The sequence below is a fragment of the Nomascus leucogenys genome, chromosome 3 (assembly GCF_006542625.1).
Source record: "Nomascus leucogenys isolate Asia chromosome 3, Asia_NLE_v1, whole genome shotgun sequence".
Taxonomy (NCBI): domain Eukaryota; kingdom Metazoa; phylum Chordata; class Mammalia; order Primates; family Hylobatidae; genus Nomascus; species Nomascus leucogenys.
Genome location: NC_044383.1, coordinates 128495203 through 128511224, shown reverse-complemented (window position 1 = coordinate 128511224; position 16022 = coordinate 128495203). Strand labels below are relative to the sequence as shown.

Sequence of the window (16022 nt, the reverse complement as noted above, 5' to 3'; positions counted from 1 at the left end):
AATGAAGATGGAAGGAGGGAAGGAAAAAGGGAGAGAGAACAGAAGAAAGGGGAGAAGGATTTTGGTGGGGAGGAGGGAGAGAGCTATTTAATGTTTTTATATGAGAGAAATGGAATGTTATTCAACTGGAAACAGAGAAGTGCTTCCAAAACACTGAATTTATAAAGACCAATTCCTCCAGATTTCAAAAATATTACCAACACAGGTCAGCCTGCAAATCAAATACGTGTTTTTCATTTGTTCCCCAATTCTACCCCTCCAGCTTTCTGAAGTAACCTGCACGTAAATGACTGTAGATGAGCCTTAAGCAACTGCTTGTCTATTTTCTTAACATGGCTTGGCCAGGAGTTGTGAACATTGGCTTGGAAGACCTGGTTTAGCAGTGACCGTCAAAACACCTCACAACTTTGCACTGGGCATACACTTTGCTGAGTAGGGCAGTAAGCAAACTTGGGCTTTGGCTCCCTGCAGAAAAAAAGTTATCCTACATGTCCACAGTAAAAGGAAGTGGGGAGGTTCTGTTCTCATCAAGTAAGTGAATTTCGCTAAAATGTATCATTTGCTAAGCCTCTCACATTGAAAATAGCAACTATAAATGTGAGAAAAATATCTCAGGTCCTATCTTCTACAGGTTATTGAATCAGTTCCCTTTTGAGGATACTGAAGACATTCCCCAAAAGAAACCTGTATTACTTTTAATCTGCTGTAGAACTTGGCTTTGCATCAGTCATCCCAACAAATTCTAAGAACTTCAAAATGCATTAATCCTTAGTGAACTGGATCTGTGTAACATACTCATTCCGAGTGTTTTGGCAAACTAGCCCTATGTCACTAGCTTAATTGGTGGCAGGTTATTTTCCAGCTGTCAAATAATCTTTTCCTATTTAGGAGTCAGAAGTAAAAACATTCACTCATAAAGGAATTGAATAACTTGGAACATGAACAACATAAGTATTTATTTGAAAAACATTTTCCATTTAAGTAAAATGGCAAATTAGCTAGAGTAGCTTCTTACTGCTAATTCTATTTGCACTCACAGTCACTTTTATTCATCATATTCAAAGATATTGCTACCAAAAATGATTTCACAAAGTATTTAGAAAAAAATATATACAGTCTCTCTAATAGAAAGTTAATTAAAACAACAAAGCTAGGCAATATCAAGCTAAGATAGGAAACCAATTGACATGTATAAACACAAATAAATAAATATGTACAAAAGAATCTATGCCAACAATAGACAAAGAAAATCTTTACAATGCAAGTGAATGGTGACAAGAATGGAAAATATCTCAGGATCCTAGACTACGACTCTGACACAATGTAGTTTAAAAAGAGGGAAAGAGAAAAGAAAACATAATGAAAAGAGAGTCTGAATTGATGCTATTCTCAAAGGTAGGCTGAACTAAATTTACGCTACCGAGCTAAATTCCTGACCCTCTGTTCTGATGGGGGCCTAAATGGAGGTGAGAACTGCATATTTAGAACTGACGATAGAATTTGGCTCGATCTTTCAAATCCATTTACAAATGTTTCTCTTGAGCAATTTCTTAATTTTTTTCTCATCTGGTTATTGAAAATTTCTAAAACGGATCTGACATTGTCTAATATGAAAAAAATATTTTTCTGGAGCCATATGAATATGAGTAGAAATCAAAAGCAAAGCCATTTTTGAAGCTATATCTAAATTACTATTGACTAAGCACTTTGGGCAGAAATCTGACTAGTTAGAAAGCTAATTAAAATCTACTATGAATGTCTAAGGTTTTGGGGGAAATGTATATGAATATTCAGTGACTAAGATTCATTTTCATCCATATGTAACCTCTGCCAAAATAAGCAGCCTGTTAATATATGCCTACTGAAAAGGATTTGGCTCAGTGACCTTAGATTTACTATTTTACTTAGAATCTCAGTGACCTTAGATTTACTATTATTTTTTACTGAATACAACCCTCCCCTGTGAAAGCCAAGCTGGGTAATGCTCTTGTCTCCCAGGATGGTGTTGCAGGATGTTGCAAAATGGAACAGTAATAAAAAACCCACTACCTCATTATCTCATCATCTGCTGGAGCCAGGCAAATAGCTTCCTGATTGAAGCTCAGCAAAAGGTGAGAGGTCCCTTGGGTTGCTGTGTAGCCTAAAAGCTCTCCCATGTCTCAGACTGCAAACTACCTGTTTTTCATGCAGAGAGAAAGGCCTCTAGGTTCCAGGTTCTGGACTTTGCCTTTAAGTAGATTGGCTTTGCCAGAATGTCTCCTTTCCTTATCACTTAATGCTGTTGCCTCCCAGAACCTGATACTTCCCACATAACCCAGAGCAAATGTGAAAAAGCACAGCGTGCACTGAGACCGATTTCTAAGAAACTGCATGGACTCCATCATCTAAGAACAATTACAGTGTGGTCTCCTATACATTCATTAGCAAGGAAGCATTTCTCAGAATAGTCTGAGAGTTAGGTAAGCTGTATAACAGTATGCAAGGTTTGTATGCAGCAGCCTGATCCATAAATAATACACCATCTATCTTGCCAGACCTCCTCAGGCTCTTATATACTATAACCAGAGGACTGACACACAAGTAGTTTTTCGACTAGCTATTGCAGACCCAGCTGTTCATAAATTATTTTGATTATTATGACTCACCCATATGTCTCACTTCATATTCCTTGGAACAAAACTCTCAATGGAGAAATACGAGGCTTTCATTTGTGCATTAGGAAATGTCTTAAAGTCTCCAAAGCAAGGACAGAACCAGAGAGTCTCAATTGTGTGTCTCCTAAAAGGAAAATTCCACTGCATACAGCTTGCCTAATGGAAATTCTCCTTCCTCCCACAAGCCTATGGGCTTAATATACAATACAGGGGCAAAAGTAGAGATGTAAGAGATTCATTCTTAAACAACTCCTGGGAGTCCACAATGATGGAACATCATCAACACTAAACTTAACTCAAATGTATGGGATTAAATTATACTTACTGCTTTGGCCCTATGCCTTGAATAGAATAAGTAAAATATTAGAAATTTATATAGCCTCATTAACTAGGTCAACATTTTGGGAAAATTTTCTTAAGCATGTTACGGTTCTGAAGGTGTAATATTTAAAATAATAAAAAAATCCTTTTTAATCTTTGGGTCAAGGAGTAAACAGTCTTTTCTGCCTGTGGTTGAAATGTCATTGAAAATGAGAACATGGTACTGCATTCACAGGCAGTAACACTGGAATGGGATTTGTGGGTATTCAAAATAGTTACATTTTTTATTGTTGAGAAAGAAGACGCAGAAAATGGGTATATCCAGATATAACGATTAGGTGGAGTAAAATGAGCTCTGTCTAGGGTCTTCCTCAGCATTGCTTCTCCCTTGTCTCTAATTTGAATGTCTCCCCTGCATTATGATTACTCTGATTCAATTATATATTTTAAAAATCATAGCTTCTGTGGCTACTGAGTCATGTTGCTCTTAGTACTGAAGTTTTAGTGATGATGACAACTCTTCCACGGAAGAAATATATTAAAAAGAAAAATTCTGAATTTCACAAAAGCCTTCTTAACAAAATACATTCCTTATATATATGCAGTTACCTAGGTAATAGCACATTTACATCACTAGTTGCAGTTTTCACTGCTTGCAAATCTTCACATTTCTGCAGATTGATTTCTTTATCTTAAAGACATTAAAACTTTGTGCTGTGGCTGAAGGTGTCTGACATGATAATATTTTTATAGAAGTTGTCTGAATGAGCATTGCAATAACCCTTGACTTTATCAATGACCTGATGGACAGGGATGATTGATGTTTGATCTCCATCAGCATGGGCCAGTTTTGACAAGGACTTGTCCATGGAAGCATTGTCTGCAAGAAATGATACAAGAAATTAGGTTCAAGATGAGCTGGTGGCATGCCTACAGGCCACCATACCGTATACTCCGTTTTGCACATTAAAGAACAAAAGAAAATAAAGCTCCGATTCTTTCTTAGATTAGGTAATAGGCAACACTAAACTTCCATGTTTTTCTTCTTCTAAGTAGACTCCTGATAGTCACTGAGTGTCAACTTGCCTTCTAGTAATTTGTACTGTAGCTTACCATAAGAAATATTCTTGAATGTAGCAGAGCCAATGAAAAAATAATTGGAAAACCACTTCAAAAAAACATGCACTATGGCTTGAAAGATGTACAAAATTATAAGGAATTAGAATGTGCTGAAATATTTGTGGAAGAAATTACATCTAAGATATGTTTTCAAATAATATAGGAAGGGAAAAATGGGTAGGGGTGTATAACTGGCTATAAATTGATGGTTACAAGGGGATTTATAATAGTATCCCTTCTACTTTTTATATATGTTTGACACTTTTCGTAATAAAACTTTTATAAAATCAAATTTAAAGGATTTTGGAGAATAAAAGCAAATGAAAATATGAAAGCCTACTTTGAATGTATTTTCCCAAGGTTTTTAGTTGGATAAACGATTGGAATATAGCCAAAAGGGTATTTCTTATGAATTTTTTTTAATTATAGCAATCAAAGTTATTACCAGAAATATTTTAACAGAAAATGATTTATTTATATTAGTTACCTTGTAGTTTCAGAATGATGTTATTGCTAACAGCACTAATATTATAGCAACTGATAGTAATAAAGGACTGCTAAATAATTTTTTCTGAAATTTTCAGTATCATATATTTAAATGTTATTTCCCTATATACAAAAGCTTTCTAAAATTGGCTCAGATAGTGCTCTGAAACCCACTTATGCTCTATTATCTATAAACACGTATGGTTTCCTTCATGTATCCTACAAATATCTTTTAGGTACCTCCCTCTCCAAATACACTTTAGGGAAAAATTCTACCCTCAAATTAACCAAATTATAGAAATCTTACACTGATAAAGAAGGTACGAACTTTTATAAAGTATTCAGTTTCCTATGTACTTCTCTATACATTGTGGAAGAGGCAAAAACTCTATCCTGAAAAACTTTTAGAAATCATGCCTCCAAAATTGGAATCTTCACTCCAATGCTTTTTACATTTTGAGTATGCTGGACTCAGTATGTGACAAAACATTTAAAATCCATCAATAATTGGTAAAAGCCATCATCATCATGATGTCTGTTGTCTTTGGAAACTACTCAAATTGCTCAACTATCATCTTGTGTTGAAGCCGACACTAAATACAATGAGGGCTAAAAAGGGAAATGGGATACTCAACCCACACTAAAGGATGCCAGAGAGAAGAATAGATGGTTCATGGAGAGAACGAGCAAACTGAAGCATGGTGGAACAACTGAAGCATTTTCCAATGTTGGCAAGGAAAAGGCTCAAGGAGTCATGACAAAAGGCCCCTCCCCATTAGGCTTTCAGCAAGCTGATTGATTCTGAGCTTCCTTTCAGTTCATATATTCACTAGCCATTGGTTTTCTGGTGGGGATTTTCCTATTGACTTATATATCAATAATGAATAATTAGTGCTTGGTGTTTTTAGAAAACCACATGTCCTCAGAGAGATATCAAGGATATAGTCACTCTGCTTCCTCTGTAACTTCCAGTGGCATGTACTTTTAGAGATTTTGAACAGCTTCATTTCAACAATATGATCCAATTTAGTGGGTCTTCGCAGTTTAACAAAGCAAAATTCTGAATGAGGGCTGTATTTTTATATATGCTATTCACAGTCTTCTATTTAGATATTACATTATGGGTAATAAAGACTTTGATTATAGTTGCAAGTCTGAAAACCAGGGGCTAGGGATATGAACTATTATTTGACCTATGCTGAAATTTCAAGCAGATAACAATTCTCACAAAGCAGGCTTGGAATTCACAATTTCACTTATATGACTTCTATGAATGCACCATGACATATCCAGAAATCCATATGAGCAGTGGAAAAATAAAGCATTTCATGTCCTTCTACAACAAATCTTTTCTCAAGTACTGCTTTCTGTCATTATTTTACATAATATGTGATCCACTCACTCCAGACCATGGTACATTTCCTAGAAGGAGCAGCTTGCAGATACCCCATGCAGAGAAGAGCCAGCACAGCACACACTATCATTCAAAATTTCAGAAATTCCAGCTCAATGCAGGAATGTCATTGTGCTAGCTGAAAAGAACAAGCCATTTTGCTGATGCAGCAAGAATCTTAGCTTAATCCATGCACATATTCTCTTACTACCTTGCAAAAAATTCATGCATTCAAAAAAGTAACGAAAGTTTACCTGAGTGATCCACTTTTGTTGAAGGAATGCTCATAGGAGACATTATCTATACCATAAACATATGAATATCTAGATCAATTCCAAGAAATGAACCAACTAGATATCCATGATGACATGCAATGACGTTTTGCATACCCTGAGTGATCCCCAGGATGCTAACTGTCCCACTGAGAACTGCCTGGGTAGCCAAAGCCTATGTGAAGTCAGTTGACTGTAAACCAGGATTTATTATACCATTGAAGTAATGCCATATAACTGACTATATTCCCATCCTAGTTGACAAGAACGCATTTAGCCCCAAGGGTTTTTTAATAAGGGAAACAAGAACATTAATGCGCTCTTTAAAAAACAAAACAAAAGGCTAAGTGTGGTGGCTCACGTCTGTAATCCCAGGACTCTGGGAGGCTGAAGCAGGAAAATTCCTTGAGCCCAGGAGTTTGAGACTAGCCTGGGCAAGATGATGAAGGCTCATCTCTACAAAAATACAAAAATTAGACTGGTGTGGCGGTGCACACCTGTAGTCCCAGCTACTCGGGAGGCTAAGGTAGGAGGATTGCTTGAACCCAGGAGGTAGAGGCTGCAGTAAGCCTCTACCATGAGTGTGCCCTTGCACTCCAGCCTGGTAAAAAGAGCGAGACTCTGTGTCAAAATAAATAAATAAATAAAATATAATAAAATAATAGATGAAATAAAACAAAATGAAGAACACACAATATTTTAAAACAGTAAAGTCTGCCTTTGGACCTCTATCTCTGCATTTCCTCTTTTATCTTCTAGTCTGTTTTCCCCTGAATCCTATAGCCCTTTCTATCCTTAATATGTCCAAAATGCCTCATGTTCCAAATTGACTGCCTTGTTATCTTCTTTCCTCTTTTAAGAGTGGCATTTCTTCAGGCCAGCTATTTTCAGCTGTTTAAGAGGAAAGCAATTCAATTGGTTTAATTCCTATTCATTAATAACTGATAAGGCATTAAGTGTTTGTATTTTAGAAGGGGAGGCAAAATGAGTATCAAATTTTAAGTTTGGTTAAATAAAGTGAAAAAAATAATTCATTATAAGCAAAAATATTTTGTGCCAAGGAACCACCAAATAAGTAGAATAATCTATCTTAGGCTATACACCTGTCATCAATTTCTTTACACAGGTATTCTTAAGCAGAGGTGCACAGACTTCTTTAATTTTATGCAAAATTGTGAAGATGATTCAAAGTCTGTACCTTTTTTTCCAGAAGAGAATCAAGAGCCTTCATTCAATTCCCCCCAAAATGTCCTAGACTTCAAGAAGCTTTAAGAACTGCTGTTCTAAGCTGCTCCAAGTTCTTGGATTTTTAATTAATTTTGGAATTAAAAAACTCTCTAAACACTCAAAACTTTTTCCATAGCACTATAATGAATCCCAGGCAGTGGCCACTCCAGTGGCAAGACATAGAAGACGGTGCAAACAGGGACATGTATAAGGATTCAAATGTACACCAGGGTTATCTGTAATTCAAGTATTCGCAATATGAATAATTACAGACACATCACACACCTTACTCGCTATTTGCAAAAAGCCAAGTATTAATCTTCTTTGTGCCATTCACCTCTGCTCATGTTTAATAGCTAAACAAATTAAAAATTAAAAAGTTATTTCCATTATCCTTTTAGAATCATCTTTAATTAGGAAAGTGCTTTGTTTTAAATGTTGGCAGCTGTCTGCCGGGGTTTAATTTAAAAGTAGCAATTCTATTATTTCCCTTTGCAAATATGAAAAGGTTACATATTTTCACATCATTCACTATCAAGTGCTGCAAAATATTACTATTTTTTTGAGATGGGGTCTTGCTATGTTGCCCAGGCTGTGGTACAGTGGCTCAATCATATCTCACTGCAGCCTGAACTCCAGGGCACAAGCAATCCCGCCATCTCAGCCTCCAGAGCAGCTGGGACTCCAGGCATGTGTCATCGCACCTGGCTTAAAATATTCTTTATTTTCATGGCGTCGTCAGGATTTTTCACATACATGTTCAGTGTCAGAATGTGCAGCAATTGTAAATATCGTGAAAAAACAGGATATTATGAAAGACAGTGTTTCTTATAGCCCTATATCACTTTCTAAATATTATGTTCTTTCATATGTAATCAGTGATTTAAAGGGCAATCATCAATAACATTTGCAATGGTTAAAGAATTAAGTCTTAAATAAAATATACATCCTAGATATTGTTTCTTCCTGTTCCCATGACAACTTGTCCGGTAATTATCATACTATGCTGAAATAATCTGTAGTTCAACTTTTAATTTTAAAAATATATAACTTTTTAAACAAAATATCATAATTGTTAAAGATAATCAAGTTTTTGAATCAAATGATGAAGTTACAATAATATACAGAGTGAATTATTATGGTTATATAGCTAGAGTTTGCGTTACAAAATGTTTAAAAGGACAAAATATTCAAAATATTCATAAAGGTGTTGGATAACGTCTTCGAACGGATTTTTATTTTCATAAATCTAAAAGATGCACCCTCTTAGGCACTGTGATTTATCAATCTTTATGATATGCCAATGTTTGCAATGAAAATGTGATGAGAACTAAACTTGAGGACATCTTTAGACTCACCTGTGTGGCTATTCCTTTTGAAATAGGTGGTAGAGCTGGATTTAGATTTGGATGTAAGATAGGTTGAGCTGGAACCAATGGAGCTTGAAGACAAAGATTTTCCTAGATTATCAGAACTTTTCTTGATGATATTGGTAGCTGTCTTACTCCAATCTGAAAAAAAAATGACATCACCCTATCAATCTGCTTTACAGGAAATATGAACTGCTCTGAAAAAATCATCACTGCATTATTTATCTGGAGCATCTGATTTTCTGATATGCTGGCAATGGCTCAGAGAAGAGACTGACATGTAAACAATAAGAGGAAATTGATAATTTCTTACTTTGACCTTGTATATGTACTATTTAAAATCTCACTTTCAGTATCCCAAGGATGAGAAGTAACCACCGATGGTAAAAAGTAAAACAAAGAAAGATAAAGAAAAGAAAACAGACAAAGTAGGTTTTTTTCAGTTTTTCTTTTTTTTTTTTTTAATACTGAGAAAAATCTCTTTGCCTAATAATGTAATTGGGGATCTAGAAAATGTGGAAAGGTGAGTCTGGTATAGTGGAACCTCTGGGTATATGGGTTGTTACATTAGACATCAAACTTTGGGCAACTCATTTAACTTGTATGGAATTCATGCTTCTCCTCTGCAGAATAGAAGGGTTGAGCCCAAAGTTCTCTGATCTCTCCCAGCCCTGATATTCTACAATTCCAACTAGGCATCTTCACATGCTCCACTTCAATAGCTTGCTACCACTGAGACTGGGTGGCTCTGACAATGAAAGACTGAATGACAAACTTTCCCATCTATTCGTAGATGTAAAATTTAATCAACAACTCTTTACCTGAGTTATCTGCTAACCGAAATCTACCACAGCAGAGATGCCGCCGCCACTGTTTCTGAACATTCTCCTTCATAGCACAGTGGAAGATGAATATAAATAAGCCTGTGACAAAAGAAAATATAAATATTTAAGCCAACTGACACATCTTTAAAGAGAAATCTTCTAAAATACATGGATTCATTTTAATTTTAAATTTTTTACATCAAAGTCACTAAGAAACAAAGATCTTAAGGAAATGAATCTTGCAGTATGTAGCAGACACTTTAATCCTTTAGAAGGGAACACAAAGGCTCTGACAAAACTAGAATAACCACAGGGATCTGATTCTGTCTTTGCCTGTTCTGTTCAGCATTCATTATGACTTAACCTAAAAGCCAAGCTGAAATAAGCAACATTCAATTCTAGAAGTATTTAGTATTTCCCATATATTTGTCCTAAAATTATGCTAAAACTTTCCATACATATTTTAACAAAAGAGAAAATGGAAAACACACATAAGCTCATCATCTGTTTCAATTTGTGTATTCTGAGCTATTTTACATATGTATATTATAGTTATATTCATAGTATATTAGTTTGGGCCATAGAAAAGTAGTCTTTTTGCAGGTGAAACATGGCACCAAATCAGCAAAATCATGTGGCTCCACCTGGCCTACTTTAGCTTTTCAAGATTTTAACACAGAAATATTTCCATAATGAGAAATAGTCTTCATATTTATAGTCACTCCTTGTGCTTATCAAAATCTGTGTCATTTGTATCTTAGAAGCCAATCCCTTTTAACTTTTCAGGGCATTTGCTTCTGCGTTTTAACCCTCTCCTTGAGGCGTCATCAATCTTTCTCTTGATTCCTCTATACTTGGTTATGGCCATTAACTTACAAGCATACTGTTAAAACACTTTTTTTAAGAACAAACAAAAAATTCCTCCCTTAACCTCCGATTTTCTTCCAGCTTCAATCTCTTTATTCCTTTTCCCAATAAAGCTTCTTGTAATGGTTAACTTTTGCTGCCTCCACTTTTTCTGACACCTTATCTTCTCCGCCCAGTCCAAACAGATTGCTATCCACATCCATGACCCTACTATGACCACTCTTGTAAGAATGATGGCGACTCCAATATTGCTAAGTTTCCCATGACCACTTTACTAGACTTCTCGGCAGCACTCAACACAATCAAACGGCCCTTCGCTCTTGAGGTCATTTTCTCCCAGTTTTCTTCCTAATTTGCTGGGGATTCCTTCTTGGTCTCTTTAGTAGATTCTTCTGCTTTACTCTAAAAAGGTTTACATGTCCATGACTTGGTCCCAGGTTTCCATCTCTTCTATGGTTACACTGCCACTTTGGGTACTAACACTTCTAAAATATAAGCACCACATACTGATTTTTATATTTGGTTCTGCCCCTTTCTCTCCCCTACCCCCCACCAGGATTCCAACACATATTGCTCATAGGACATCTTCACTGGGCTGTATCTCCCCGTGGCAGCATCTCACATCCCAGATGTTCTGAACAGAAGTCCTTGCAATCATGACCCTCAAACACACACACATCCCTTTAATTCTCAATGTGTCCAGCTCATTCCAGCCCAATACCATGCTGAACGCTCTTCTCCCATATCTTTCCATAACACATTCCTACCTGTCATTCTGGTCTCAGACCAACTGTTAACTCCTCAGAGAGGCCCTCAGCAACCGTTATTATTATTATTTTTTTATTTTAACCTTTAGTCACTCCCTCTCACATACCTTTTTTTCACAGCACTCCTCAGTATCTGACATTCTTGTATTCCTCATTTATTCATTTATTCCTTTGCTTGATTGTCTCTTACTAGCAGATAATAAGCTCCAAGAGAACAGGGATATTTGTGTATTCAATGCTATGCTGGCTGTTTCAAGAATTATGCAGGAACTTGATGAATATTTATTGATGGAATGAATGGTAACCAGGATCAATCAGTCGTGTAGTCTACATGAGTTAATTGAATGCTTACATATATACTCTAATGTGTTAAATGCGTTTGGAGATGCGGAGGTTAAAAATAGGAGTGAGCGGTCAAATTAAGAGGTAGTAGTAACGAAATGGAAACACATTTAAGGAAAAAGTTTCTGAAAAGCACGCAAATAAGTTGCTGAGGTTGTGTCCCAGTAAAATATTAAGCAGTATATCTACATAAGGGAGGGCTTTTTAGGGGATCTAGGGCTTGAACTGAACCTTAAGTTCAGTAGGGAAGTGAGGGAAGTTTCCAGGAAGGGTAATTGATTCAGTGACAATTTATTAATCACTGCTAACTAAGCAGGAGGCACTGTGTTTTAGGAGTTGGAGATTCAACGGTGAACAAGGTAGACAATCCTTGTATTCATGGAACAAAGGGTCTAGTATGGAATGGCATAGATGTAAAACTTATGACAGTCCTTTTAAGGGATCATTAAAACTTATATGTTCCTTTTGAATATGGAGTATTCATCAAGAAAACTACATTGCAGCTTGTACAATGGAAAAAGTGCAAAAAAGTCTTAACAGTACTCTCCTTAGATGTGCATAAATTTGCAAAATATGTCTAAGGTTATGCTTACATGTTTTATTTTTTAATACGAAGATTCAAAGTGGCCCTTAGTTTTCAGAATAAATTACATTATTAGCAAATGTTATTATAGAAAAGGGGCTTAATTTCTACATGATGGGTCCTGATCACAGTAAAATGACTAGGCTGATTCTCCTCTAGGTTTAGCTTGTTGTTTGGTGATTAGCAACTGAGCACAAGCCCTGATACTTAATAGGTGCTGTCTGTAAAATCCTATATAAATTACTGAAGAATAATTACATATTTTGACTTGCAGAAAAATGCCACTATGAAAGTACCAACTATATTTGGTCATTGATTTCAAGTAGATGACCAGCCCATAAAAAAATTCTTCGGGGCCTGATGCGGTGGCTCACACCTGCAATCCCAACACTTTGGGAGGCTGAGGCAGGTGGATCACGAGGTCAGGAGCTGACCAGCCTGGCCAACATAGTGAAACCCCGTCTCTACTAAAAACACAAAAAATTAGCCAGGTGTGGTGGTTGGCACCTGTAATCCCAGCTACTCAGTAGGCTGCGGCAGGAGAATTGCTTGAACTCAGGAGGCGGAGGTTGCAGTGAGCCAAGATTGCGCCATTCCACTCCAGCCTGGGTGACAGTGCGAGACTCCATCTCAAAAAAGAAAAAAAATTTCTAGGAAATTCAAATACGTTGATCTCTGAGAGGTATGAATAAGGCATGCAATGACCTAAGTAATAGTGCATTGTATTTATTATTACTATTATGTCATTTGATATTAATATATGGTTAGATATATTTATATAAATAAAATATGATTTTATTATATAATTTATTACTAATACTTTATTGGTAATGAAGTAATTTGTAAAGGATATAAATCCTAATGATCTATTTCTTTGAAATGTTATATCAGATAGGGTAGAGAAGTTTTTTTTTTTTAAGAGACAGATTCTTGCTCTGTTGCCCAGGCTAGATGGAGTACAGTGGTGCAACTGTAGCTCACTGCGGCCTTGAACTCCTGGGCTCAAGCAATCCTCCTGCCTCAGCTTCTTATGTAGCTAGGACATCAGGCATGTGCCACCACATCTAACTAATGTTTTGTAGAGATGGGGGTCTCACTATGTTGCCCAAGCTGATCTAGAACTCCTGGCCTCAAACGATTCTCCTGCCTCAGCCTCCCAAAGCACTGGGATTACAGGCATGAGCCATTGTGACTGGCTGGGAAGTTCTAATTTAACAAAAGAAAAGCGCTAATAAATATCAATCAATTTCAATTATTTAGAAAGCAAACAAGCACCTTGTGAAGGTCCCTGTTCTCCAGGTTGGGGAGGAAGAGTTGGAGAGGGCACTGGCTGCACACTGTCCTGGCCTGTGCTAGGGCATTACAAATCTCAGAGTAAGGAAAGATTTTCTTCTATACTCAGAATCCCTCAGAGCAGGCTTTGCAGGCTGATCCTCCTTCCCAAGAAGTAGGGAATAGATATCATTCGGTCAGGATTTCATCATCACACTCTACATGACTAAATCTCATTGCTTTTCAAAGCCTTTCTATACCTACCACATTCCCTAATCAGGTTGCCAATAGAGTCAATCCTTTCAATAAGCAAACACACTTTGTACTACCAGCACTTTGAATAAGCAAAAGTGTATAAATAATTTGAATTGGTTACTAGATTCTTTTAAGTTTTGAAGAGAGGGTGGCAGTTACAGAGCAGAGTGGACTGAAGGAAGCCTGAGGTAAGGTAAATAGAGGCTATAGATGACGGAGGCTGCAGCTCTAGAGAAGGAAGTCCACATTGTCTCAGCTTACTCTATTTTCCTTTAACGGGGTCAGAATTTCCAGAATTTGTTCTTGGAGGTATTTTTGTCACACAGCTAGAAATACTGTGTATTCTTAAACAATTGTTTAACAGAGTCACATTTTGAGCTGGAGGGGAATATAAACTTCAATGAAGGTCTTTTGTTCCTAGGCATTAATCCAGGTATTATTCATTAGAGGGCCTCACATTTAGCAAATGATTTTTAGTTCTGGGTAGAAGGAAAAATTCCTGAATGTTGCTTCCCTTAATACTCTATTATTCTTTTGTAACACTTAGTAGTTTTTCTGTATGCTATATATCCTGGAAAAAACAGTCAGAGGTTGTGTCTGATGTTTTGAGGACATCAGAAAAGAACCAGGTCACAGATTCAGTTTCTTAGCCTTGTAGGGGTAGTAAAAGGTGAATTGAGAATCAAATGCTAATCACAGTCAGACAGGATAAAGTTAAAGATATGACTGACTTAATAAAACAATTTTTTAGATTGTATAGTGCTGCCCTATATCATAATTATATAACATTAAATGACATTGTCTATTTTTAAGTAACCATTGTGGTCTGTAAATATACAGGCACTCAATAATTTTTGGAAACATTGGAGAGGAGAAGTCATTTAAATGTTCTACCTTCCACTATGAATTGTGATGCTATGGAACAAAATTACATAATAAGTGTAACAAATTAGAATTCTTAGGAATGAATATATTTTAAATTTTAAGGTATTGTATTTATAATATATATGGTGAAACCTATAATCTTGAGATACATTTCTATTTTAAATAAGAATAGGATTCTCATAATAGGTTATTTTACTATTTGTTGTAACTAGCCCTTTTCCCATGAATTTAAGTTAGTCTGGCAATAAACATTATACCAAAATTCCTCCAGGACAAAATATCCCTTTCAGAGTTCAGTAATGGGCAGTGTGGCAGGCATCTGGATCTGTAACAGTGCACACAAGCAATATGGAAAGAAATTCTGAACACTTCAGGAAGGAGTAGTAGAAAATGAAGCCAGAGAGGCAAGAGCACCTGGAGGCTAATGTGAGAAAACATGGCTATTCCCTCTTAAATTCTGAGGTTGAGGGTTTTTTTATTTTGTTTTTGTTTTTCCTCCATCTACTTACAGATCTCAGTGTCAGAAGCAGGACTAAAATCACAAACTTTAATAGAGTTCTATGTTGACAACCAAGAAAATCTGTTTGATTTCTCATTCCAATCTCTGCTTCTTTCTTTTGTTTCGAGATGGAATCTGGCTCTGTCGCTCAGGCTGGAGTGCAATGGTGCGATCTCGGCTCACTGCAACCTCTGCCTCCTGGGTTCAAGCAATTCTCCTACCTCAATCTCCTGAGTAGCTGGGATTACAGGCACATGCCACCACCCCTGGCTAATTTTTGTATTTTTAGTAGAGGCGGGGCTTCACCATGTTTGCCAGGCTGGTCTCAAACTCCTGAGCTCGTGATCTGCTCACCTCAGCCTCCCAAAGTGCTGAGATTACATGCATGAGCCACCGCATCTGGCCTCTTTCTATCATTTTTTTCCCTTTGCTAATCTTCATACCGCCTAGGAAGAATATGCTCTTTCAGCTTTCTGGAAAGAGCATTAAGATGTGACCGGGACCAGGATAATCAGGTTTTACTCTTCATAGTACTTGAAGCTTTATTTAACATTGCCCATAAAAGGTAGAAATAAAATGGCCCAAAAGATTGAATGCAGAGTTAAAGCTTTTACATCATCCTGAAAAGCTAGTGCCAGTTTCAAGAAACTTTCATATATCACAAAAGGGAGCTCATGATAGACCTTTTTTGGTGCATTTTAGCCTGGAAAACTACCACTCTGGAGAATCCAAGCCAAAATTCCTTAGAATTAAGTTTCTTCAGCTTGATAACTGCCTTGATTCTTTGAGAATCCATTCCATGCTAGCACAATAAGGAAAAAAACCTTCACGCTTTTTAAATGAGCAGATTCCTAATCAGCTCCCTAAACTTTCATCCCATCCTTAG

The 16022-nt window shown here is 36.6% G+C and overlaps 1 protein-coding gene across 4 annotated transcripts in view; it reads right to left on the bottom strand.

The window, feature by feature from the left end:
- Nucleotides 1–922: 922 nt before the first annotated feature.
- ADGRG6 (adhesion G protein-coupled receptor G6) overlaps nt 923–16022 on the bottom strand; it is a 142666-nt gene continuing 127566 nt past the window's right edge. For 2 of the 4 annotated variants that reach the window (XM_030809766.1, XM_030809767.1), the window contains 4 exons: nt 9664–9765; nt 8831–8983; nt 6228–6273; nt 923–3855 (listed from right to left, as the gene is read on the bottom strand). In XM_030809766.1, the coding sequence (XP_030665626.1) occupies nt 3810–3855; nt 6228–6273; nt 8831–8983; nt 9664–9765 (347 nt within the window). In that variant the 3' untranslated portion in view covers nt 923–3809. The remainder of the gene's footprint in view (nt 3856–6227; nt 6274–8830; nt 8984–9663; nt 9766–16022) is intronic. The other 2 variants (XM_030809765.1, XM_030809764.1) reach the window with 1 other exon arrangement.